Source organism: Engystomops pustulosus, chromosome 8 (genome assembly GCF_040894005.1).
Source record: "Engystomops pustulosus chromosome 8, aEngPut4.maternal, whole genome shotgun sequence".
NCBI classification, from domain to species: domain Eukaryota; kingdom Metazoa; phylum Chordata; class Amphibia; order Anura; family Leptodactylidae; genus Engystomops; species Engystomops pustulosus.
Window position 1 is genome coordinate 64628055 of NC_092418.1, and position 26997 is coordinate 64655051.

General features: G+C 40.7%; 1 protein-coding gene across 3 annotated transcripts; it reads right to left on the bottom strand.

Annotated features, from left to right (window-relative positions):
• Positions 1–1239: 1239 nt before the first annotated feature.
• SGO2 (shugoshin 2) lies at positions 1240–20225 on the bottom strand. Of its 3 annotated transcripts, none has more exons than XM_072121008.1 (9): positions 20109–20225; positions 19295–19442; positions 18143–18318; positions 16940–17017; positions 15753–15841; positions 13549–13736; positions 9881–11854; positions 8446–8590; positions 1240–1602 (listed from the first exon to the last, which is right to left on the bottom strand). In XM_072121008.1, exons 2-9 carry the CDS (start codon positions 19419–19421, stop codon positions 1506–1508), a joined length of 2874 nt encoding a protein of 957 aa, XP_071977109.1. In that variant the 5' UTR covers positions 19422–19442; positions 20109–20225; the 3' UTR covers positions 1240–1505. The 3 variants fall into 3 exon arrangements, with proteins under 3 accessions (XP_071977109.1, XP_071977110.1, XP_071977108.1); XM_072121009.1 differs by lacking the exon at positions 20109–20225 and adding an exon at positions 19961–20097 and having other exon boundaries at positions 10304–11854; XM_072121007.1 differs by lacking the exon at positions 20109–20225 and adding an exon at positions 19961–20097.
• Between the last annotated feature and the right edge of the window lie 6772 nt (positions 20226–26997).

The window sequence follows — 26997 nt, forward strand, 5'->3', positions numbered from 1 at the left end:
GAGGAATCTTCAAAATGGCAGATCAGTTTTATTGGCTACCTTGGCTATGGGAACATCTAACTTAGGTACATTATCCCAAATCTTTGTCTCTTCCAGGTCGAACCATAAACGGTTTTTAAACTCCTTGGGAATTGTTAAACGTTTTTCTGGATCCTTCCACACATCCAGGACAAGATCTTTAAAATTATCAATAATAGGAAAAACTCACTTTTTTCTGTCTCAACCCCCCTCACGCATAACCACCCGTAACTCATCCATAAATGATGATTTCTCTTTTTAATACTTTATCTAAACAATCCTTGCACAAGCTTTTCTTATAAGTAGCATCAAATTTTGAGCTACCAATCTGGCAACGTTTAGATGGTGCATTTTTTGGTTTTTCTTTTTCACAGTCTAACATTTTCTTTAATAGGTTTAACAGGACATGTCCTTCTATTATAAAAAAGGAAAGCAAGAGGAGTAATGCCACTCAGCGTCTGAGGTTATCTTTTACAGCCCGTCTCCTAGGCCATGACGGTGAGGTCTCTGACGTCAGTTCCTGTCAAACCGGAAGTGACATTGTGAGCTGAAGGAGCACTATGTGGACCCAACAAGTGTGCCGTGTGGCAGCCGACAATGCCTGACGGCAAACCGGGACCTGGAGACCCCAAGTAGGACTCCAAAGAGGCCGATCGAGGGAAGCCTCAGAGGAACAAGGACTCACGGAAGGTACGAGATTCCATCTCCCCCTCCCCCCCTTGCAGGAAAGAGGTCTTACTCCCAAGAACAGGAAAACACTGGTGGGAGGTTGAGGGTGGGACCTTTTAATGCTCTCAATTTCCTGTCCCTACAGAGAAAGGGGAAATAACCTCCAGGGGGCCGTCATGGGGGACAATATGGAAAAATTGTCATATGTAAATCTTTTCCAGGGATATCGTCACTTAAAGAAGCATTTAACAAAATTGACCTGGACATTCAGGCACCAATGGTCATCTGTCATGAAGAGGTTACGGTAGATTCTTCCTTCTGTCCTCAGTCCCAAACTGTCCTTCTGTAATCCTTGTATATTAGAAAACCTGATATAAACTTTATCTTTCTAATATGCAAATTATCGGCATGTAAAGTTGAAGGAACGGGCACTTCCATACCTACAGTGAACGGCCACTCCTCCTGCCCAGGGCTTAATGGTCTCCGTGCCACTGCTGGGGATTGACAGGTATGCAACATTTCTTACATGGTCATAAACTACAGACACTGTAATAGCATTAAACCACAGAAAATCTTTATTAAAGAGATACAAGACACAGGTTTACAAGACTCCAAACATATAAAACGCTACATAAATAACTGCTCAAAATGGATCAATACATATTTTACAAAACTACCAGGATAGATCACATGAAAAGTGTGCGTTTGTAACGGAAGGAAATGCCAAGGGCAAATAATGCATGCTATATTTTATTAAATCAATATAATTAATAAAGCAGAACTGAATGTTTTCCTACATAAGGTGGTACACTCCTCTTTCATTCATCTTCACTTTCGCATTTCACTTTTTTATTTCGCCTTCCTCCTGGTTTGCCCTTTCCTTTTGCAATGTCTGTGTCTTCGCGTCTCAATTTCCTGAAATTACATGTATTGATTTAGAAAGAGGTTGCACTTTACGCTTTCAGAATAATAAAGACACTCCTCTCATCATTTTTGAAGAGTATGAAGTTTTCATTAATTAAAATAAATAGAGACATTACACCCCCTGTATTGTGCTTTACCCCTTACTGGCGTGTGACGTAGCTATACATCACATGTCGGCTACTGGTTTATGGAAAGGCTGAGATAAGAAATAAGGGGGTCATACCCCTGTGGAAATTGTAGTTTTTACCCCCAGGTACCCAGGATAAAATCCTTTAGAAACCCAGTGGACAATTGTGAATACACGATCAGACAGTTTATCAACTGTAAGAGCACTCATATAGTGTATGTAGCTTCCTGCCCATGTCCAAAATTGTACGTGGGGAAAACAACACAGGAATTCAGACTTGTGCTCAATATGTAATAACAGCGATGTATCTATTGCGAGGTATATGCATGAATATCAACATGGTAACCCGGAGCTTATTAAAGTCAAATTGGGTCCCAGAGGGGGTAATCTTGATCGGAAGTTGCTTTGGATTCTTTGAGCACAAAAGGTTTCTCGTATTCTGCATTCCTTTGAAATTATTGTTGGATTGGTGTTCATGTGTGTCTTTTAAAGTCTTGAATGTAGCTGTTTAGAATAGGATTGCTGCAGAGAACCAAACAATACAATCTACTTGGGGAACAGAGTGTGTCTTCTTACACTTAGTAGAGAGTACAGAGTTACATCAACAGCCCATTCATGCATTTTTAAAGCAAGTTAGTGTGATGTAAATTAGGTTTATTTTAAGGCTAAATATGATAAAGGTTAAGTTTTAGGCCTGACCATAAGGCTTTTTTCTGTGCCAGGACAGATTTGAAAATAAGGTTAATGTCGCCATGGCAGTCCTGAAAGGGCTACCCATTTTGCATGGTTGGTTTGGTTGAAGGTTTATGGAAAGGACTCACAGGGCTAAGCCCTCTCCATACAAGGTGGGTGTTTGATGAAAACCTCTATTGCCACCTGTGTCTGTGAAAAGTCGGCGGTGCGTGGGCGCAGTCATCTTGGCGGAGATCATCACACCCTGTGATGTCATCGGGAAGCGGCGATCTGTCATCATGATAGCCAGTGGGACTTTGTAATAGATGTTGTGTAAAAACCCCATAAACTGCCATACCAAAAAATAAATAACCAACCCCCCCCCCCCCAAAGATTGGCCATTTTTGGACGATACCTAACATGTTAAACTATCAAAAAAATTATAGTTTTTTCAGCCGTTGACCCCAATAACGGGAAATAGCAGCCAAATGTTTGTCACACCACTATTTTGATAAATTAAAAAAGTGATCAAAATGGTTGTATTGTCCCCCAAACGTCAGCTCATCCTGCAAAATAGGACACTCACAAGTATAAAAATGTAGTATCCCACCTATTGTACCGACCAAAGGAATAAAAGGAGACATGTCATTAGGGGCTCTTATTGATAACCAAGCCCTCAAGTAAATGGAGCAAATGGGTGTATTTTCACCTATCTCACTGCATTTGGAATATTTATTTTACATGGTATGGAATATAAAAGTTCAGTTACTACAATGTGCAAGCCTAGTTTTTCAGCACAAAAAAAAAAAAAAAAAAAAAGTGCTGAAACCCCAAACTTGGCTTAAACTCGAGTAAAAAAAGATAAAATTTATAATATCTCTCTATATCTATCTCTCTCTATACAGGCAGTCCCCGGGTTACGTACAAGATAGGGTCTGGAGGTTTGTTCTTAAGTTGAATTTGTATGCAAGTCGAAACTGTATATTTTATAATTGTAGATCCAGACAAAAAAAATTTGGGCCCAGTGACAATTGGAGTTTAAACATTTTTTGCTGTAATGGGACCAAGGATTATCAATAAAGCTTTATTACAGACACCTTATAGCTGATCATTACAGTCTGGGACTATAGTAAAGCATCCAGAAAGGTCACCGTCACCAGAGGGGCCTGTCTGTAACTATGAGTTGTCTGTAAGTCGGGTGTCCTTAAGTAGGGGACCACCTGTTTATATCTCTCTCTATATATATATATATCTATATCTATATATATCTATATATATCTTTATATATCTATATATATAATTAAAATTAGAGGCCTTGGCTCATACTCGAGTATATACAGTAGTTACGCAAAAAACAGGCCTACACATAGCTCTGTACATGGAAAAAGAAGGTGGGAAGTGAAATATGGAAACACAATAACGAAAAAGGGACTTGTTATTAACCCCTTAATGCAGAAGCCACTTTTCACCTTCCTGAGACGGCAAATTTTTTCAAATCGGCCCTTTGTCACTATAAGTGGTTATAACTGTGGAACGCTTTAACATATCCAGGGGATTTCTTACTTTGTACTTCATGTTAGTTGAAAAATTTATGAGAAAAATCAGATACAATTTTTGAAATTCAAAATGTTCTACTATTTCTACATTTAGTCATAACAGCAGTTATAAAGCAGACATTCGGTGAATGTTAGTTATGTCTCCATAATTTTATGCAGCCTCTCATTTTTGTAGGAGGTTATGAGGCTTTGAACTTCAGGTGTGATATTTTACATTTTCATAATAAAAGCCAAATCATGCTTTTGAGAGACAAAATCAGATGCAATTTTGAAATTTACATTTTTTAGGCTAAATTCATGTGTTTTTCATAAAATCTACAAATTCTCAGTGAATAAAATACCAAGACGCCCCACTTAGTTTGATACCTGATCTCTCCCGAGTAACCTGCACCAATCAGAGCAGATTATGCATTGTCACTTTTTATTGGCTATACAATCTTTATTTTTTGGCAATTTGGACACATAAGGGTTTATTTTCTGCAAGATGAGATGCACTTTACAAATTGCTTTCCTTTCTTCTTGTATTTTTGGGGGTCATACACCTTACACTAACAATACTATATTATCTTTATTCTATTGATCACTACCATTACGGTGATACCCAATTTATATAGGGCTTTTATATATTTTTACAATTTAACTGGAAAAAAAATAATATAAAGAAAATCTCATTTGTTTTTTACTGCCATCTTTCTGGAGATATAACTACCGTATTTTTCGGACTATAAGACGCACTGGTCCATAAGACGCACCTAGGTTTTAGAGGTGGAAAAATAAGAAAAAATGTTTTTTTCCCCAAATAGTGTGCTACAACATTTAATAAAGTAACAGCAAAGTACCGGCGCCTTACGGGGCGGTGCAGCCATGTTTCTCTTTGGAAAGGGATAGGGGCGAGTAGCCCTCACCCCCTCCTCCTCTCCCGGGCATCAATGTGTACCCGCCGGGCTACGTACGGCGGGCACACGTTCATGTGAATGTAGCCTACGGGGGCTGTGTATGGGATACTTTTATTAGGGGTCATTGTGTGACATTTGGTAAAGTTTTAATAGTGTACTGTGTTCGGGGAGAATTAATGGGGACACTTTATTAGGGGATATTTTATAGGACACTGTTACCTGGTGCTGAAGGATGACTCCGGTGCCAAAAGTACAAGTGTTCTGTCAGATTCAGCTCTATACAGAACACTTGGTGGTAGGGGGGAGTGTCGTTCCTTTGACCCAACACTAATTGGCTAGGGCTTGGCTAGCAGGAAGCTCAGCCAACCAGTGTTGGGGGCAGAATTAGTGATGGGAATTACACTCTTTAGATAGAATTATGCTGACACGTAGTCAGGGGGTCTCAAGAGTTACCAGGGCTGTATAGGTATGAGTATATGTGACAATGGTCACAAGAGCTTACAATCTATGAGGAGGAGTGGCACAGGTGGTGACAATGCTTGTACAATGGTCACAAGAGCTTACAATCTATGAGGAGGAGGGTACACAGGAGGTGACAGTGCTTGTACAATGGTCACAAGAGCTTACACTCTATGAGGAGGAGGACACAGGAGGTGACAGCGCTTGTACAATGGTCACAAGAGCTTACACTCTATGAGGAGGAGGGGACACATGAGATGACAGTGCTTGTACAATGGCCACAAGAGCTTACAATCTATGAGGAGGAGGAGGAGGACACAGGAGGTGACATAGACTGTAAGCTCCTGTGACCTTGTACAAGCACTGTTTGGGAATTGTTCAGTTTCACACACCTGTGAGAACAGCACAGCAGGCACAGGAGCAGAGACTCCAGTACTGGCCACATTTTCAGTGTTATTTGATGCCCCTGCAGCACTAGCAGCTGGTAGAAGACAGTGACCTGCCCGGCATCAGTCACAGTGAGAGCTCCGTGCTGAGGGGGCGTGGCTTCTGCTTCCCTTCATCACATAACCTGGAAGTGGTGTCACAGTCAGTGTGCACTGCACTGATCACTGAGCTCCGCTTCTCACAGAAACTAGCAGGCGGCAGCTGTGGAGCCGAGCTCAGCACTGCCCCTGCGCTTACTGTCATGTGCCGTCCTCCATTCCCTCCTGCAGTGGAGGGCTGACACGCGGGCACATCTACATTCGGACTATAAGACGCACCACTGTTTTTTCCCCATCTTCTGGGGAAAAAATGTGCGTCTTATAGTCCAAAAAATACGGTAATATTTTTTGGTTGACAAAGCTGGTTTAGGGCTTATTTTTTTGCATGTTGAGTTGTCTTTTTCAGTGCTACTATTTTGGCACACAACTTTTTGGAACATTTTTGTGAAGGGATTTTAGGAAAAATTTACATTTTTGGTGCGTATTTCGGGTTTGGCTTTTCTGTTTCTGAGTTATTGCACAGATTAATACGGACAAGGCGATATCAAATATGTGGGTTTTTTTCCCCATAATTTTGTGTATTTTGTACTTTATTTGGCATGTATAGGGAATTTTCGTGTTTAGGGGGACTTTCCCTTTAATTCTTTTTAATTCAAAAATGCTTTTACTAAGTGTTTTAAACTTTTTTTTTTTTTTTTTTTACAGGCTGGCTTGAACAAGCAATGCTCTAATCGCTTGTTCAAGTCGTCATTCATACAACACAGTGTCATTCAGATGTATTACACAGTGTTATCTCACACAGTGGGTGGAGGGAAGAGCTCCTGCACAGTGTAACAGTCTGTAAACCAATAGCATGGAGGTGCTGTGGTAACCCCTGCCAGTGACCTTCTGGCTCATTACCATAATTGTAAAATTTGGTAATCTTCTTATATTTGTTATCCATGGCCTAATTCCTTCTAAAATCTAAAGTCAAGGTACCCTGGATTTATGAGTAAATGCCCCTGGTTTAGGATGCTTCACTTGGATGGTAGATTTCCTTTAACTAGCCCGCTCAGACAATTAGAGTAATCGTGTATTAAATAAGGGGTGCACATAAATGACGACCTGTAGCCGACGATGCCATACCTTCCAGGGCACACTTTCCGGTTGTTGTGTTATACTTGTTACTTTAATATACAAGCTTAATTTTTTTATATTTTGTGGGGGGGGGGGTGGCATTTGCCAACTATTTTACTTTTTTAATGATCCTTTTTTTTAATTAGAATTTTTTAGCTGGAAAAGTAGGAAAAGCGTTGGGGGAGATTTATCAGAGCTCAACGTTCATTTTATAAACAGCTGTAAGAAAATTAAAGCTGAACTCTGGTTGCCATGGACAACTTCGACAGTTCTGCTCTGACATTTCAAATCAAAGGTTTTCTTGGTTGTTTCTATATACATGTGGTCCCCTACGTAAGAACACCCAACCTACAGAAAACCCTTAGTTACAATGTTGGATGTTGGTAATTCACGGTACTTTAGTAATAGGCTATAATGGCTGTAACAGTTATAAATGGTGTCTGCACATAAGCTTTTCTTGTTTGTAACCCGGGGACTGTCTGTACAGTTGACATACAACAGTAATCTAATGTAATCAACCCGTAGGATCACTTATCAGGGATCTATATACACAGACATGCAAGATACACATTGCACCTCCTCTGTATGCCCCCTCAACCTCTCTAACCCCATACTCCCTGTAAAATCACTGACGTCACAGAATCACCGTTGTATTCGTGGGCTATTGTGACGGGACTGAATGTATCGGCCCCTGTCAGAGTACAGCCCGATTTTGCCAATGGAACTGTGTGTAGGAGCACTCTCAATGCCATCTAGATGGGCTCTCTCCTGATGCAGCTCACAGCAGCTGTTATGAAAGGTCATGAGACCAGAGGCTGTACCCAGTAGTTGAGCTTTGATCACATGACCTTCTATCAGGCTTAGCCTGCAGCAGAAATAACATATGTAGAGGCTGCAGCTCACAGCACGGTATTCCTAAAGGGAACCTACCACCTATAAAAAGGTAGATAGGGTGGTAGGTGGATCTATAGAATGTGAGGATAGTCCTTTTAAAAGGGCTAATCCTCACGCCCCCACAATTTTTTTAACTAACTTTTATTCCCCTAATATGTAAATTTTCTAAAGAGGCTACGGGGCATGGAGTAGCCGGAGCTACGCGGGCCTGCTGGTCTGCGCATGTGTAGATGGCAGGTTTCTCGGACGAAGGCGTGCAGCTATGGAGGTTTCGGGTAGGAGGATCGGAGAGGCTAGTGGGGCGTGGAGTAGCCAAATTGCAGGGATGTGAGGATTAGCTTTTAAAAGGGCTATCCTAACGTCCTATAGTTCCACCTACCACCCGATCTACGTTTATAGGTAGATCTGTAGTGGTAGGTTTCCTTTAGTTACACGCTTGAAATTATTTTTTACAGGCGTAATAAACCAGTTAATGTTATTGAAATCACTGGATTTAGACATTGATTTATCATAAGTGTTCTAGGCAACCAAACAAAAAAAAAAAAAGAAACAGCTTGTACACTTTGATAAATATCCCCCATTTACTGGATTCAGTTTAAGAAACAACTTTTATAATTTTTTTTACTTACTTTCCCAAACTTGGCTCTTTGTAGTTTACAGGGTTTCGTCTTCTCCTAGTGTAACTTTGAGATTCCTCGTCTTCTGAGCAAGACTTTGGAGACTGTTTAGTGGCTCCCAGATTTGTGTTAGTCAGATCCTGAAATGGTTTAACAGCTGCAGTAGAAAAGAGATGCAGATTACTGCACTTGTACCAGATAACCACAGATCACTTTCTTCATCAACAAGGTTCAGTTGATGACTTCCAATCTTCTGGAACATAAACAGGAATGCTTACACCACAAAAAGGACTTTATCACCTACTGTTGATATGTTGATTACATAATACAAAAAGGTGATACCATTCTACAGAAAAACAGGTGAGAAGTGTGTAGTATGTGTTCTTGTATCACTCAAGTCTAGAGCAAAGCAGCTAAACAAAGTGTTCCTAACTTTTCACAATTAGGCCCCATGCACACTGACATTTGCCTGCACGGCCAGGGCCTGGCGGGGATACGTTCACGTAAAATGGAAAAAGATAGGACATATCCTGTGTATGGTGCGATACCATATCGCTCCGTGCCCCATATGTTCTTGTGTATAGGGCTGTGTGGACTGATGAAGTATAACCATTCTTGGCCATTATATGACATTCACACAAACCCACATTTTTATTTCTAGCAATGAAAGCAGACTCTGTAGAACTGGAACACTACATGCAGTCCAGGTACTGGCTGGCAGCACGTGGATGCTACGTCATAAAACCTGTTTCCCACAAACATTTTCAATCAGAATAGTTTGCTTTGTACTGTTGCAGGATTTTTATCTTTTTATTCCTGTGTAGGTGGACAGGTTTTAATGTAGCTTTTTCTTTGTGTTATAGTAGATTACTGTAGGAGCATTTCTGACCATAATGCAGAGATTCGGTGGTCTATGTAGTCAGCACTGTGTCTTCCTTGTCTTGTTCTGCACTAGATCTCAGAATCAGTGTTACTGCTTGTACAATGTCCTGATTGGTTGAGTGGTTTGTGCATGATCATGTGAATGCCCTCAGTGCTCTGGCCTCACTGCCATTAGCAGGTGTCACAACTAAGAAGTCCTGCCCACTTCAGGAAAAGCGGAGAGGATTTTACAGAAATACAGGAAATAGCTTTCTATAGAAAGACAGCAAGCAGAGATCTAGAAAACTGTGAGGAATTGGTACAGCCCCAATTGGGTACCAACACAGCCCATAAAGAACAATTTAACATTCAAAGTGTCTTATTATTAAAGGTCTGATAAATAGCTTTTGCTAAGCTATGGTTTACATTACTAAGACAACTGACTGCATTCTAAGCAAAAAGCAACACAAGCCACCCCCCCCCACCCCCCCTTTCCCGAAAAAAAAAACACACAGAAACTAAACAAAGCTGAAAATCCCAATACAAGACATAAGGGCGAAAGTTATAGAAGCAGGGTGGCAAGTACCTGTTTCAGGGATTTCCATAGTTTGATCTTCAACCTTACACTGTCTCGAGTCCTCAATTTCGTAGGTGACTTTTTGATGGCCGTTCTCATTTTCATCCAGAACATTAATATGGTTTGAAATCTGAGAAAGCTCCTTATGACAATCCTCAGAAACTGGGAGATCAGGGGCAGGGATATTTTTTAAGGACATGTCAATTGTAAAAGTGCTTTCAGGATTAGTGGCTGAAGGGAATTCTACAAAACTTGAGAACTCCATTGTGTTTTCTAATATGGACTCACTTACCATATCAAGCATAAAAGAGTCATTCTTACTTGGCATAATGTCAGGAAACTTGCTAGACTCATCTCTCTGACTTAATGCTAGATTCATAAAGCTCTCCCGGACAAGTGTGCCTTTTTCATCCCTACAGTTATCGTGCTTACCAGGTACAATATAAGTCTTCCTTTTGTCGAATTCAGAAAAAATGCCCGACGTTGGTTTCTTTTCTGGACATCTAGAGACCAGCTTCTTGTAGTCGTATGCATCTTCAGCTTCGGAGCTAGGATTGCAATGCTCCTTTTCAGAATCTGCTATTGGCTTTGATCCAGTTCCAGCCTTACCACAGATATCTGTGGAGCCAGAAGACTTAACATTATTTTGTGGCTCTACTAAAGTCTTCATTTTTTCGTAGACTGATGTTTTTAAGTTGACAGAGAGCCAGGGACTTGGTTCAGAAACAACAAATGTTTCTCTTCTATAGTCATTTACATGAATTTTAGATACTAGATCATTTTCCACTGAATCTGTCTCCCTTATAACATAGGTCTCCCTTCGCAACACAGGTTCTTGATTTTTGGCAGCAACGTTGAGCTTTGCATTTGTTTTTTTGGCACAGTCTATATGATCATTGAAGTCATTCTCTTTTGCCACTTGTTCACAATCCTTTTTATGCATTTTGCGTTTCTTTATTTTTACACTTTCCATTTGCGAGGCTTTCTTACAGGTTTTTGATTTTCTCTTTTTAGGTGCCATATCAGCTATATTCTCTACTACCATGCAATGATCTTTTTCTGAAGTTATTGAAAATTCACTCTTTATCCTGTTTAATAAGATTGCTTTTTCTGAAAATATACTCTCAGCAAGAGACTTATTGGATGGTGACACTTCAGGGTTTGATAGTTTGGAAAGCGGAATACAATCAGATCTTCCGTCTAGCATAGGCTCTGGAGATACACACATTTTTTGATCATGATTTGTCAAATCTTGAATGGATTTTTCTTCAATCCGTCGTGTATCAGTAGTTTTGGACGGGTTGTTGACTTGTTGCTCAGTAGAAGATCCAGTTCTATTTGTTTTTTCACGAACAGCCTGCTTTACTTTTCTTAACGCACCGGTTTGCTTCACAGGTATGCATGACTTCTCCTTGGACACTTGTGTCTTTTTAGGCAACACTGCAATTATGGAAGCAGATTCACTTGAAGTCATTTCCATGTCTGCTTCATATACAGTTTTCTCCTGGCCTTCATGCCCATCAACAACATGATGACGTTCTTCATTTGGAGCAAGCTCCAGGTGATTTGTACTTTGTAGATCTTCATTATATAAAGCATTGCGGATGTCTTTCCCCACATTATTTTTATGACAAGTTTCCAATTGTTTAGACTGTGGAGAGCAATGTGACAATGTTGATAGCCTTTCCTTCTGTAAGACAGGATCTATAAAACACCTTTCTGCTGCTCGTGTGTCTGGAAGATCGTTGCCATCTGTACTTATCTCCCAGTGTGCATTTGAGGAGCTTTCTCTGTTCATGGAGGTTGAGCATCTAGATTTTATAGAAACTGTACTGGAATTAGACACTGTAGACCTTTTCTTCCTTTTTGTGACAAATCCTCCACCACTTTGTGCATTTCGATTGCTAAAAGAAAAAACTTCATCCAATGGCAATATGGAGTGGTTAATGTTCACGCTGGTAAGAGAATCTCTGCTTCTGGTATCTGAAAAGCAACAACTCAAATGGATCAATTTCATATACACTTTGTAACTGAAAAGTTCAAGTTAATCTATGGGACCTTGTAATATACATAGCAGTTGGATGAAGAACCTTTCAACAGAAATTGACCTAAGTGTGGTGGCATCAGAAAATCAACTTTAACCCTCATGCACACTATCATTGTTCCCTCAGTTGTTGTTTTTTTGCAGCTGTCTCCCTGCTCTGTTCATTGCTAGGATACACACAGCAGATGATTCCTTAGCCCCTCTCTAAGAATAGTGCCCCTGAAAAAATCTGAGCTTGTCCTTTTCTGTTTGCTGCTCTGCTCTCCCTGACACTTGGCCAGCAAAATACTCACACATATACTGAGAGACATCCTGCCTGCAAACAGAAGTATATCTACAAGCTACAGTCTTTAACCAGAAGAGGGAGGAACAACAGAGCTGACAGTGTATGTTATGGCTTAGATGTAGCAGAACATGTCATTGTGTTTATTTGGATCTCCTCACCATATCAAATACTAGTGAATTTTTATAAGCTAAATGAAAGTGTATATAAACCTGGACGATGATAATCTAACTTACACATTGTCAGCTCACAGAATCTCACTGCACTAGAGGGATAATAATGTCTCTGCTTAGAGAGTCCCTTCCCACACTCTGGAATGTTACACTGACCATCACTTAGTGATAGGAGCTATAACAGCAAAATAAATTGTAAAGTAAGGGGTTAAAAATGATCTTTATTGTCTAAACATCACTAGGAGGATTGAAATTTGAGAATTTACTTTTATTTGCCAACCCATTTAACCCCTTAACGACATTTTACGTAACAGTACTTCGTCACGGGAGGTGCGTTCCCACAATTCGCAATATTATTACGTCAAGCTTCTGGCAACGGCTCCTAAATGTCCGACACCCGCCTCTAACACTTGGATCCACTGCTCCAACTCAATGACTTTATACAACCAATTGATGTCTTGTTTCAAAGCGGATTTTCAGGATGATATCAAATCACCGGGCCATAAAAGAAACATAATCTGGAAGGTGTTAAATTCATGTCAATTTTTGCTGACAGGTTCCCTTAAATGGTATTCATCAGTCTGTTATAGCGGCTACTTTTTGTAATCAGGGAAGCCTAAATGATTTAGGAAATAACCTAAAGAGGTATTCCTTATCCAGAGGATAGAAGATAATTTTCTTACTGTTGGGCGCTCAACCTTTAAAACCCTCATAAATACCATGTACCATTTACTAAATTAACTGTATTGTCACCCACTTAAATATAACTGCTGGAGATCGCCAAGTACCTTGCATTACCAGCCGTTTCAGAATTTAAGGGAGCTAGGAACCCTATAGTCAGCGATCATTGATGGTCTAAGCCCTTTGATGTGTATAGTGGATAACTGTATATTACCAGAACATCACTTTAAAGCAGTTGTCTGGGATCCTAAGTTACTTCTGGCTGCGGACTGTATTGACTTCAAGTCATCACTGAGTCTCTGCATACAGAGGCTGGAAGTGACAAGAAGCAAGTATAAAGAGTTATTTTTATACCACTTTGGGCCAATAAAAAAAAAAATAAATAAAACATTAAGAGCAAAGTAAACCTCAAAACTTGACCATCAGTAGTTTATTTATGGACTATGTGAATGGGCTTTGCAAGGAGCCGGCCCACAGTCTTCATGCACCTACTTACCTTTAGAAGTAGAGTTCCAGCTTTGCAATTCTGTTTTATCTTGCTTGTCACAATTTTCTTTGATAACAGCAGTGACTGGGGAAGCTGGGACAATAAGGGGATTTGCTTCATTCCCCAGAATGCTTTGATGACTGCTGCATTTCTGTTCCTTCTGTTGGGAAGGAACTCTTAATGCCACTCCTGTTAGTCTAACAGTAAAAAAATGAAAACAGTAACATCTTCAATGTTAAGTTGTAAAGGCCACAAAATAAATAACAATCATTGTGTGTAATATGGTTATTCAGTAATATAAAGGCCTACAAATATGAGATATGCTGTATCCATAAGCATATCATTAATCCACGTAGGACATAAGTCAACAGTGTACAGCTCCATTAAAAAGATCCCCGACTCGACTTATACTCCAGTCAACAAAAAAAACGAAAAAGGTGTACTCGATGCTCCGTCATCGGCTCTGTCGCAGGCACCATGAAGTCATCCACACACCCACATTCTAGTGTGTGCATCGACTGCCGTCATGGTGCCTGCGAGAACCACGATGGGACACGGAGATGATGCCGGAGACGTGATGGCTAGAAGAGGATATGGTGGGGAGAAGGGGATTTGCACCTTTTGTTTTTTCCCTACAGGCATATCGGGGGCAGGGGGCCGGCAGGCTATATACAGGGGGTCTGACAAATGCATTTCCCACCCTTTGCTGAAACTCGGGTCAATGGATTTTTCCAGTTTTTTTGCGTTGAAATTAGGGGTCTATATTATTACTTTTACCATATTCTGACTCCAATTACCTTTTCATACTTCGCTGGTCCCGGACAAAATGACAATTTAACCTACGCTGTACTCCTAACGTTTTTTATTGCAACCATTATGGGGACTGTGCAACCTTAAGATCAGTTTTTATTACATTGTATGTGTTGCAAAAGTGGCAATTCGGACATTTGAGTGCATTTTACAAGGTTCACAGCAAAGAGTAACTTTTTAAAGTGTTTTTAACACTTATTACCGTATATACCGGCGTATAAGACGACTTTTGAAGACAGAAAAATCTTCTGTCTTCTCTGGGGTCGTCTTATACGCCGGTAATCGTCTTATACGGCGGCGGTCAGGTCCCGGTGCATGGAGAGAGCTCACGGGCTGAGCCCTCTCCATAGCCGGTAAGTCTTTGCTGCATATTGCAGCAAAGGCTTACCGGTAACACCCGCGATCGGTGCTAGCACCGATCGCGGGTGTTTGCACAGCAATGGCTGCCGGCAGCCTCAAAAAGCTGCCGGCAGCCTCAAGAAGACATCGGGGCGCATACTCGCCCTCCGTTGGCCCCGATGTCCGCGCGGCTCGTCTTCCGCGCCGTCTTCTTTCTTCTGCTGGGCGCCGCCATGCTTTTCCCCGGGGCGGCTCCTAGTATGACGTCAGCAGCGGCGCGTCATACTAGGCGCCTGCCGGGGAAGATCAATGGCGGCGCCCGGCAGAAGAAAGAAGACGGCGCGGACATCGGGGGAGCAGCGCAGCACATCGGGGCCACCGGAGGGTGAGTATATAAGTTTTTGGTTCTTTTTAATGCTGGGCTGTATACTACTGGGGGCAGTGCTGTATACTACTGGGGGCAGTGCTGTATACTACTGGGGGCAGTGCTGTAATGGTAATGTTGTTGTTGTATGCCTTATGTTTATGAGCGACAGTTTTCCTGCTATATACCTGCATGTCATAAGAATTTAAATAAAAAAAAAGGACCATGTTAAATTCAAATCTGTTTTTTTTTAAATTTTTACCGGTGTTTTGTATGCGTTGGAAAAGGGGTAGTCTTATACGGCGAATATATCTTAAACTCTATATTTTAAACAGGAAAGTAGGGGGGTCTTCTTATACACCAGGTCGTCTTATACGCCGGAATATACGGTATTTATTGTTTTATATGTCTTAAAGGCTTTTAGGACATTTAAATTAATTTTAATTTTGTGTTTTTTTAAACTTATTTTTTACAATACCATCATGTTAAAAAGTGATCATTTGTACACTAGTTCATACTAATGCACTGCAATTACCAAGTTTTGCACAGCCTTTGTTTTAGCAAATCTGTAGGGGTGGGTTACTATATCATCTCAGAATTTAGCAAAAATGATAGATGCCATTCAGGACTAAAGGATACTTGACTTATTTAAGCAACGTGTGGATAAAGGTAGCACGAAATGGCATAAAATATAAATCACCTAAAGCCTGGATCGTCATCCATGGACAACGCACTCTGCTGGCTAAATCGCTCACTCTTTGTTTCATTCAGTGATAAACAATCTGCGGACTAGAAAATAAGTAAAATACAGTAAGTATTTATAAAGCTTTTTCTATTCACATTGTGATTATATAACAAGGAATAAGAATATCTCCCCACTGCTACCTCTACACTCACACAGCATTCCCACTTTTTAGAGTTCAGCATGAATACCAAAATAAAATTTTTATTCCCTACATTTGAGTAGAGTTCCACCCACACGTTCACTTTCATAGGGCAATTTCCTCAAATTCATTCTAAGAGTCGGGAAAACAAAAACCTGTTGAAGTCATTTATTTTTCGGTTGAAAAAATGAAATGATTAGCCCAATTAACAATAAATACGGTAGATTTGCATTACTGAAAACTGCATTTCCGTGCCAGAATTCCTTGAGATGGCCTTAGATATCTGCTGTAGAAAGACTATGTGGGACATTTACATAAAGTGTCGGTGTCTGCATTGGCTTTATTACCGACCTGCTCACGGAAAGAAGATACACATTTATTATTGTGGAGCTGTGCAGAAACATTTCTGGCGCCAAGACCCTTTTCTGTCCCTGGGACCAAAATCTGTCCTGAGCACCAGAAATGTGTGCAACAGTGCAATAGCACCGATTAGTGTCCCTGCTAGACCAAATTTCTTTTGGTCTACTTTCCGCCAATTTACATTGCCCAAAAATGGCTGTAACACATTGTGTCTGAGTTTCCACTTCGCAAAGGAGAAGAGTCAGAGCAGGCGGAAAAAGTCATTTTTTCTGGCACCGCCAACTAATAAGCAGAATCTGACATGATGACTCCCATATTTTTCGGATTAAGGCGCACCAAAAACCTTGATTTTTCTCAGAGATCGAAGGTGCGCTTTATATATAGTCCAGTGCGCCGTATATATGAACCGTACTTATAATCTGGTGTGCCTTATAGTCAGATCCAGGAGGCCATGCCTTTACACCTCCATACAATGACGTGTCTTCAAAACAGCACCATGAAACTGTAGTGGAAGTTTGCATCAGGGAGTGACAAACTAGCAGGGATTGACATCTTAACCTACCACACTTGTCCAACCATTTAAAATCTCACGTATTGGCAATGAATGAGCAAACAAGGGAAAAATAAAAATAGAAGTAAATACCTCGATTTGGCTGCTGATCTCAATTGCTGAAGACAAGTTAACATTCATGAATATATCAATATCTTTTAACATTTTGTTCTGCAAAACAATAGAAAACAGAATAAGTGCTAAGCTGTAGAGCGATGCCTATAAAGGCCATACTGGCTTACATATATATCTCCATCTACTACTCCATCCTCATCACAGGGGAAGAGATCTGCAGTCACTGGGACATCAGGTACCATAAGCATTTGAAAAATATGGCTGCCATCATCTAAAGCTAGTACTACACATGCCCATAGGATATTTATGGTACTGCAGCCATATTCACTTTACAGGGACGAGTGATTTCATGCAAGATGAAGTGCTAGGACTAGCGGGAAATAACATGTCCCTGTAAAAAACGCATCCTTACTAGCTACTCTCTCTCCTGTTGTGTATGCCATTTTTTAGTGGGGAGTGCCAACTTTTCTCCCATATATACTCGAGTATAAGCCTACCCGAGTATAAATCGAGACCCTTAATTTTCCCACCAAAAACTGGAAAACCTATTGACTCGAGTATAAGCCGAGGGTGGAAAACGCATTGGTCACAGTCTCCAAGTCGATAGCCAGCCAGCCCCCACCTAATATACAGATAGCCCCCACGTAGCCGGTAGAGTGGCTTCAAACACTGCATCTGAAAAACTGAATATTTGACTGCACCCTCAAAGGCTGCATATGGCCTGTCGGCATGGCTTGTGCACTCCTGATCCCATTTTAGTTGAGATAAACGTGGGTGCAATTAATGTACATGCCATGGAAAGAAGATCCTCTGCTATAGATTACAGGAATAAGGCAATGGTTATGAATGCCGCATTAATCTCAGCAGGATCCTCAATCTTTAAACAGTAAGCTGGGAACTGTGACCATTTTGGTGGAGCTGGAGTCGATGTCCTGGAATTTGATTAGTCAGAGGTATGGCTTACCCACTCCACTGCCCTAATAGTAAAAAATATTGTGTCACCAATTTATACCAATGTTCATTTCAAAAAGGCTTTCCTAGAAACCAAAATAAAATAATGGTCTCAGCTCAACTACTCCCCCTCACAGCACAGGTCACATCTACAGGGAACTCATTGAACATCTTTAGACGCAGTGTGTCTAGTCCAGGAGACATTTTTTTAATAAAATGGTGAGCCAAAATGTACAGCATAGAATGATAAACATCTAGATTGTGACTTACTACAATACTCAGGTTTTGCCGGAGCAGAGCATTCTGAAAATGCAGACTCTTCACTTCCTTCTGTAGGAACATGATATCGTTCCCCAGGCATCTTGACTTCTCTTTCTCAGCAGTTAGGGCACAAGCTAAGGCTTTGTTATTGTGCTTTAGGGAAACCTTTAGAATAGACGAGTTATCTACAAGACAAATATAACCACCATTATAATTCTACCCCAACTTCGGCTGAGGGGCATTTACCTTAATTGTGACAATACAACATTATAGCCCAGTATAAGGCTATATTTCTTCTATTGCTTCGGAAAGTATCAGTCACTGTATTCCTATAGGTTGCACCACTTTAAAATCTAATAGGACATTCACTACGAAATGGAATTTTTGTCTCTAACCCCTTCTATTCCCCATTAATGTCATTATCTATTGCTCTGTCCCGGGGTCACACATCTGACAGTAAATAGCCATAGTTTCACCCCACAATATTCTAGTTAGGTTTTCTATAGGTGGTCCTGAACTAGTACAAAGTCTTCTAGAAGAATCAAAAATAAGTGCATTGTTTACCTGGGAACAGCGTGGACAACAGACAATGAGAATATTGGCACCTAATGTAGTAAGTTGGAATTGAAGTGGTGATCTGTCTTTTTTTGGGCTCATTCACACAGGTGTGTTCATTGCACTTCTGCAAAATATGCACCCACTTTCATTCCTTTGTCATAGCCTTGTATGCACATCCGTTTTTTTACCGATCTGTGTAGCATCCATTTTTTTGCATACACGTATGGAATGCAAAAATTAGATGGCAAAATACCCGTTATCCCAGCATCAATTGAGAAATAATGGCTTGCATACAAATGTCATCCATGTGTCATTTGTTTTATTGTGGACCCATTCACTTCTATTGAAATTACTTGGTGGGAAAATGCATGTAGGAGCTGAGAGAGAGGAGTTTTTATGAGGGTCTTATATTAATTCATTATAATTCCTCCATTCACACCAATGGAGATCTCTTTTTTTTTTTTTTTTTTTTCTACATCATCCAAAACAATCCTGCTGAGAGCCTACATGTCATTCTCTGGCCCAGATTACATTGTCGAGAACCCTCTCCTTTTCCCCTGATGTACGTACATTTACAAGAAGCACAAAATGTTCGCTACTTACTTAAAGTCTTGGTCTTGATTTTTGCCGCAAGAGAAGTTTGCAGTTTTACAACCTTCAAAGAGCCATTGAGTTTTTCACGCATTCGCTCCTTCACAGATTGCAAAGAAGAACTGGCCGAATAATTCATCGTCAAGAAGTTGCATTTACTCTGCATGTACAAAAAGTTAGGATACAACATGGAGGAAACAAATCCTCTAAATAAAACTTTTTACTCAGCTGCAAATCAGTCACTTATTAGAAAGATATGGGAATCTTGGACCACCTAGAGATTTGTTTTCCAGTGTTACCAGCAATTCCTATCCTGACTGGGATATTAGAGGTTAACTACCAGGTCACTGTGCGCCTCATCAATGGTGGGTAAGGGGGGGGGGGGTCTCATTGAGCCCAATTATCTGCATCAGCATAACAATAGTTAATCTACACAGAGAAGGCGTCCATCATGTGGCGTAGAGCTGTAAACTCATCTCTCTCCCATAGAGATATATGCCCATCTTCCTAGGGTGACACTAGGATCTATAACTGTATATGTATCCCGTCCATCCATAAGGACGGTGCCCTCAAGAGCCGGATAGTGCTTAATAACCCTATTGCGAGCCCGGCTGCTCCCTGAAAGTTAGAGACTGTGCAAGGCTGCACGTGTAACGCGTTACCGCACACCGAGCTTACCTCTATGCACAAGCACCGCCGCCGTTACTTCCGCACTTCCCCAAATAAATTCAAATCTCCAGCCGAGAAAAGACGCATGCGCACTAACAGAGTTATTGCAAAACGACCAATCCGAAAGCACATAGGTCTTTTCTCCTCTGCAACGTACCGAGCGTCCTGTGTCTCAGGCGGCCATTTTTGTTCCTGGAAATCAAGGAGGTCATAATGGGAGATTTGTGTCGTGTACGGATTTTCTTCAAGATCCGGCTTTGCCGGTTGTGTAAAGTGAAGGGCATCTACCACAAAGATGAAGGATTGTATGCAAATGAGTCTGAAGGTCTCCAGGCTCCATTAACACCAACGGTGCCTGGAGCCCCTCAGGCTCATTTGCATACAGTCTTTCATCCATTAAGTACTTAACCTCACTTCTTATTGACCCATTCTCATAGCTAGATTTTTTTAATTCAACCATTCCCTCTTAACCCACTCATTTCTCGCTCTCTACCTTCAAAACTCCATATCCTTTTAATTTTTCTGTGTACGGAGCCGTATGGAGGCTTATTTTCTGCATAACAAAAACACATTTGCGTCACATTCTTGTGGGCTCAGTTTTTACGACTTTCACTGTGTGCTACAAATAACACCTCTGGTTTATTCTTTGGTACAGAATGATCACGCTGATTTACACGCTACATTTTCAAAAATGCAACAAATGTGTACGAAAAACATAAATCTTGCCATCTACTGACCCTAATAACTTTTTCATACTATGGTGTAAGGAGCTATGTGAGGTGCTTTTTCTGCAAAATGAGTTGACATTTTCAATGCTACCATTTTGAGGATTGTGCGAAGTTTTGATCACTTTTTATTACATTTTTTATGTGATGTGAAATGGTATAAAAGTAGCTGTCTCCGGCATTTTCCGTTATGAGATTTACAGGGAATAACTGTTTTTATATTTTAATATATCAGGAATTTTGAGAGACGGCTATAGCTAACGTGTTTGTGATTTTCACTGTTTATTATGTTTTAAAGGAAACCTACCACTTGAAGTGGCAGGTATAAGAAAGAACTACCGCGCACCAGCTCAGGGTGAGCAGGTGCCGGAGCTTATTTTTGTTAGTGTTTTAAACCGCAGTATCGCGGTTTAAAACACTTTTTAAACTTTATGGCCGAAGCTGCTTCGGCGCAGGGAGGTACGCGCTCGGCGTACCATGGTGCGCAGAGCGTGTACCTCCCTGCGCCAAAGCAGCTTCGGCCATAAAGTTTAAAAAGTGTTTTAAACCGCGATACTGCGGTTTAAAACACTAACAAAAATAAGCTCCGGTAGTCCCCTCTTATACCTGCCACTTCAAGTGGTAGGTTTCCTTTAAATAAGTTCTATGGAAAGGGGAGGGTGATTTTAATTTTTGTTTTTTTTTTACTATTTTTTAGACCCTCTAGGGCAGTTCTCAACCTTTCTAATGCTTGAGATCCCCCAATACAGTTCTTCATGTTGTGGTGACCCCAAACCATGTACAAAAATAAAACTACTATAATACTGCCCCCTATTTACAAGAATATAACTACTATACTACTGCCCCCGGTACAAGAATATAACTACTATAATACTGCCCCCTATGTACAAGAATATAACTACTATACTACTGCCCCCGGTACAAGAATATAACTACTATAATACTGCTCCCTATGTACAAGAATATAACTACTATAATACTGCCCCCTATGTACAAGAATATAACTACTATAATACTGTCTCCAGTGTACAAGAATATAACTACTATAATACTGCCTCCTATGTACAAGAATATAACTACTATAATACTGCCTCCTATGTACAAGAATATAACTACTATCATACACCCCCTATGTACAAGAATATAACTACTATAATACTGCACCCCGGTGTACAAGAATATAACTACTATAATACTGACCCCTGTGTACAAGAATATAACTACTATAATACTGCACCCCGGTGTACAAGAATATAACTACTATAATACTGACCCGTGTGTACAAGAATATAACTACTATAATACTGCCCCCGGTGTACAAGAATATAACTACTATAATACTGCTCCCTATGTACAAGAATATAACTACTATAATACTGCCCCCTATGTACAAGAATATAACTACTATAATATTGCCCCCTATGTACAAGAATATAACTACAATAATACTGCCTCCTATGTACAAGAATATAACTACTATAATACTGCCCCTATGTACAAGAATATAACTACTATAATACTGCCCCCGGTGTACAAGAATATAACTACTATAATACTGACCCCTGTGTACAAGAATATAACTACTATAATACTGCTCCCGGTGTACAAGAATATAACTACTATAATATTTCTCCCTATGTACAAGAATATAACTACTATAATACTGTCCCCAGTGTACAAGAATATAACTACTATAATACTGCCCCCGGTGTATAAGAATATAACTACTATAATACTGCCCCCTATGTACAAGAATATAACTACTATAATACTGTCTCCAGTGTACAAGAATATAACTACTATAATACTGCCTCCTATGTACAAGAATATAACTACTATAATACTGCCCCTATGTACAAGAATATAACTACTATAATACTGCCCCCGGTGTACAAGAATATAACTACTATAATACTGACCCCTGTGTACAAGAATATAACTACTATAATACTGCCCCCGGTGTACAAGAATATAACTACTATAATATTTCTCCCTATGTACAAGAATATAACTACTATAATACTGCCCCCTATGTACAAGAATATAACTACTATAATACTGTCTCCAGTGTACAAGAATATAACTACTATAATACTGCCTCCTATGTACAAGAATATAACTACTATAATACTGCCTCCTATGTACAAGAATATAACTACTATCATACTGCCCCTATGTACAAGAATATAACTACTATAATACTGCACCCCGGTGTACAAGAATATAACTACTATAATACTGACCCCTGTGTACAAGAATATAACTACTATAATACTGCCCCCGGTGTACAAGAATATAACTACTATAATATTGCTCCCTATGTACAGGAATATAACTACTATAATACTGTCCCCAGTGTACAAGAATATAACTACTATAATACTGCCCCCGGTGTATAAGAATATAACTACTATAATACTGCCCCGTATGTATTAGAATATAACTACTATAATACTGTCTCCAGTGTACAAGAATATAACTACTATAATACTGCCTCCTATGTACAAGAATATAACTTCTATAATACTGCCCCTATGTACAAGAATATAACTACTATCATACTGCCCCCGGTGTACAAGAATATAACTACTATCATACTGACCCCTGTGTACAAGAATATAACTACTATAATACTTCCCCCCGGTGTACAAGAATATAACTACTATAACATTGCTCCCTATGTACAGGAATATAACTACTATAATACTGTCCCCAGTGTACAAGAATATAACTACTATAATACTGCCCCCGGTGTATAAGAATATAACTACTATAATACTGCCCCGTATGTATGAGAATATAACTACTATAATACTGCCCCTATGTACAAGAATATAACTACTATAATACTGTCCCCTAAGTACAGGAATATAACTACTATAATACAGTCCCTATGTACAAGAAAATAACTACTATAATACTGCACCCTATGTACAAGAATATAACTACTATAATACCGCCCCCTATGTACAAGACTATAACTACTATAATACTGCCCCTATGTACAAGAATATAACTACTATAATACTGCCCCCTATGTACAAGAATGTAACTACTATAATACCGCCCCCTATGTACAAGACTATAACTACTATAATACCGCCCCTTTTGTACAAGAATATAACTACTATAATACTGCCTTGTATGTACAAGAATATATCTACTATAATACTGCCACCTATATACAAGAATATAACTACTATACTACTGCCCCATATGTAAAAGAATATAATTACTATAACACTACTTCCCCCATGGCTTATCTTCCTCCTCACCTCACTCAGATAGCCCCCCATGTCTGCTACCCCCTCCTCACACAGAACTCCCCCCAGGTATTGCCCGTCTCCTTAAACAGAATCCCACCCCCTGGTCTTGTCACCCCTCCCCCTCTCTGCAACACAAATTTCCCTCCCAGATTTGCCCCCCGCCCTTCACAGAACAAACACCTCCAAATTCCGACCCCCCTCCTTTCTCCACAACAAAGAATCCCCTCCCCAGATCTTACCCAGGATCCCCACAGGTCTTGTCCTCAATCCTGGTCCAGAGGATCCACTGATCCTGACACCCCTCTTCACTGTCAACAGCCCTGCTGTATGTGATTGAGAAGCCGGAGAGTGATGTGACAATTATATCATCACAGGTCCTTTAGCCGGCAGGCTGTAGGTGCTATTTTTCTGTATAGAGATACAACTGCTATAGCGACCCCTGCAGCGAGACCATGAATGCACACTTGCTTTATCGTGTTTTTGCCTGGTTTCGCAGCAAAAAAGCAATAAAATAATGGCTCTGATGGCTGAGTTTTGGTTGTTCGACCCTCACGTTGAATACCACTGCTCTAGGGTACACTAACCCTAGATGGTCTGATTGTTCCTACCATATACTGCAATGCTACTGTATTATAGTACAGGCGGTCCCCTACTTAAGAACACCTGACTTACATACGACCCCTAGTTACAAACAGATCTCTGGATTTTGGTAATTTACTGTACTTTAGTCCTAGGCTACAATAAACAGCTTTAACAGTTATCACAGGTGTCTGTAATTAATATGTATTGTTTATCCTGGTTCTTATGACAACCCAACATTTTTAAAATCCAATTGTCACAGTGACCAAAAAAAGTTTGACTGGGGTTACAATAATAAAGTATACGGTTTCGACTTACATACAAACTCAACTTAAGAACAAACCTACAGACCCTATGTAACCCGGGAACTGCCTGTATATGGCATTTTTACACAGTGTTCATTACAATGAGCCACTGACTCATTGTAACGAATCTGCAGAAATCAGACAGCCTTGGGTCTGATGAAGACCCAAAGCTGTCATGGCAACCAATCGCCACTCCCCGATGACGTTCAGGGAACCAAGGTGGTGGCACCCACACGCTTCTGTCTTTTCGGAAGGGTTAATACCCACGATCAGTGCTAGCATCGACTGTGGGTATTAGCGGTGAGTGTTTGTTGCAATATGCAGCAAACCACACCGCTGTATGAAGAGGGCTCTGCCTGTGAGACCTCTTCATGAAGCCCCTGCACCTCTGCGCTCTGACCTCTGACCTCCAAGTTGCCAATGAGTGTACTAAAGCCTAGTGGTTCCTAACCAACAAAACATTCCCCGAGAGACATATTCTTCACTGATTTGGCAAATGTTTTCCTCTCTGTGCCCCTACAGTACCTATCCTATTTGCCCTTACCAGTTCAGTATTCCAGTATACCTGATGCAGATTCCCACAAGGGGGGGGGGGGGTTTAAAACTCCAGTACTCGGCCCTACAGGGAGTAGACTGGCAGACTAGCCCCTTAACGGATGTTCTCTTGTTTTTGTGCCTCCATTTTACAGGTTTGCCAGGAAGCATATATTGACCTTATGTGTTTTCTGTTCCAGAAGGGTTGCAAAGTTTCCAGAGACAAACTCCAGTATTGCCAGGGGAAGGTGGTCATCCTAGGCCACTGCTTCTCAGCCACAGGCGGATACCTGACAGCAGGAAGAAAGCTGGCAGTCCAGAATATGTCCCTGTCCCGAAGCCCTAAGCCTCTTCACATGTTTCTAGGACTGGCCAGCTACTGCAGGCCTGGGATAAGGTCTGCTGCCTCCAGCCTGATGCTGCCCCTTTGATGACTGCATTGCCTCTTCCCCATTTGCCCTTCCATTTGCCATTCCACAGTTTAAGCTGGCAAATCTTTCTGGTCCGGCCCTAGGCACACCCCACTCAACCAGACCTTTTATTTCATTTTGCACTAAGTATCTAGGGCACGCCCAGGGGTGCACCTAGCCTTTCTGCTGCCTGAGGCAAGCTATAAAAAGACGCCCCCTCCCCCCCCCCCCCGACTCCAGATATGTAATATATCATGGAGTGTCAGGACCAGACGCAATCATATTGGTTTAATGTGAAAATAAAGCAATGCAAAATACATAGAGCATCCCACCGTGTACTATATAATACACACAGCGAGCTACTACAAAGCACAAAACACATACAACAATCCGCCATACAGTATAAAATTAATACAGCGTACTGCCACATACCATATAATACATACAGCGTGCCGCCATATACCATATAATACATATAGCGTGCCGCCATATACCATATAATACATACAGTGTGCCTCCATATACCATATAATACATACAGCGTGCCTCCATATACCATATAATACATACAGCGTTCCGCCATGTACCATATAATACATACAGCGTGTCTCCATATATTATATAATACATACAGCGTGACGCCATATACCATATAATACATACAGCGTGCCGCCATATACCATATAATACATACAGCGTGACGCCATATACCATATAATACATACAGGGTTCTGCCATATAGTATATTTTACATGGTGGCATGCTGAATGTACACACATACATACTGAGTATACATACAGCAAATACACATATATAAACAGTATATATAGCAAATATACACACACACATACATTTACCACATACAGAATATACATATATACAAATATATACAAACACACATCTATACATACGTTCATACAGACATATATATATATACATACATACTTACTTATACAAACATACATAGAAGCTATCTTACCTATCTTCTTCTTTCATCATCGGCCATGTCCTCCAGGGGGGGTTTTGCCGGGGAGGTCGGAATCTTTGCGGGGGGGGGGGGGGAATCGGAGCCTGGGGGGAACCAGCGTGGACTTTGTGCTGGAGCAGGTACCTGTGTCGGCAGGTGGATGTGCCGGCGGGCGACTTTGGACTGGGGTAGGTGCCGGCGGGCAGGTGTATGTGATGGGCGGGCCACGGGACGATGTGCGCGCGGGTGGACATGTTGGC

Bases quoted from the DNA above. Each gene is read 5' to 3' on its own strand.
- SGO2 (XM_072121008.1), bottom strand. From the start codon at position 19,421: ATGAATTATTCGGCCAGTTCTTCTTTGCAATCTGTGAAGGAGCGAATG. The intron at 18,319-19,294 runs GTAAGTAGCGAA...TTTGTCTTGTAG, and splicing joins AATCAAGACCAAGACTTTAA to ATAACTCGTCTATTCTAAAG. The intron at 1,603-8,445 runs GTAAGTAAAAAA...ATGTAATTTCAG, and splicing joins AAAGAGCCAAGTTTGGGAAA to GAAATTGAGACGCGAAGACA.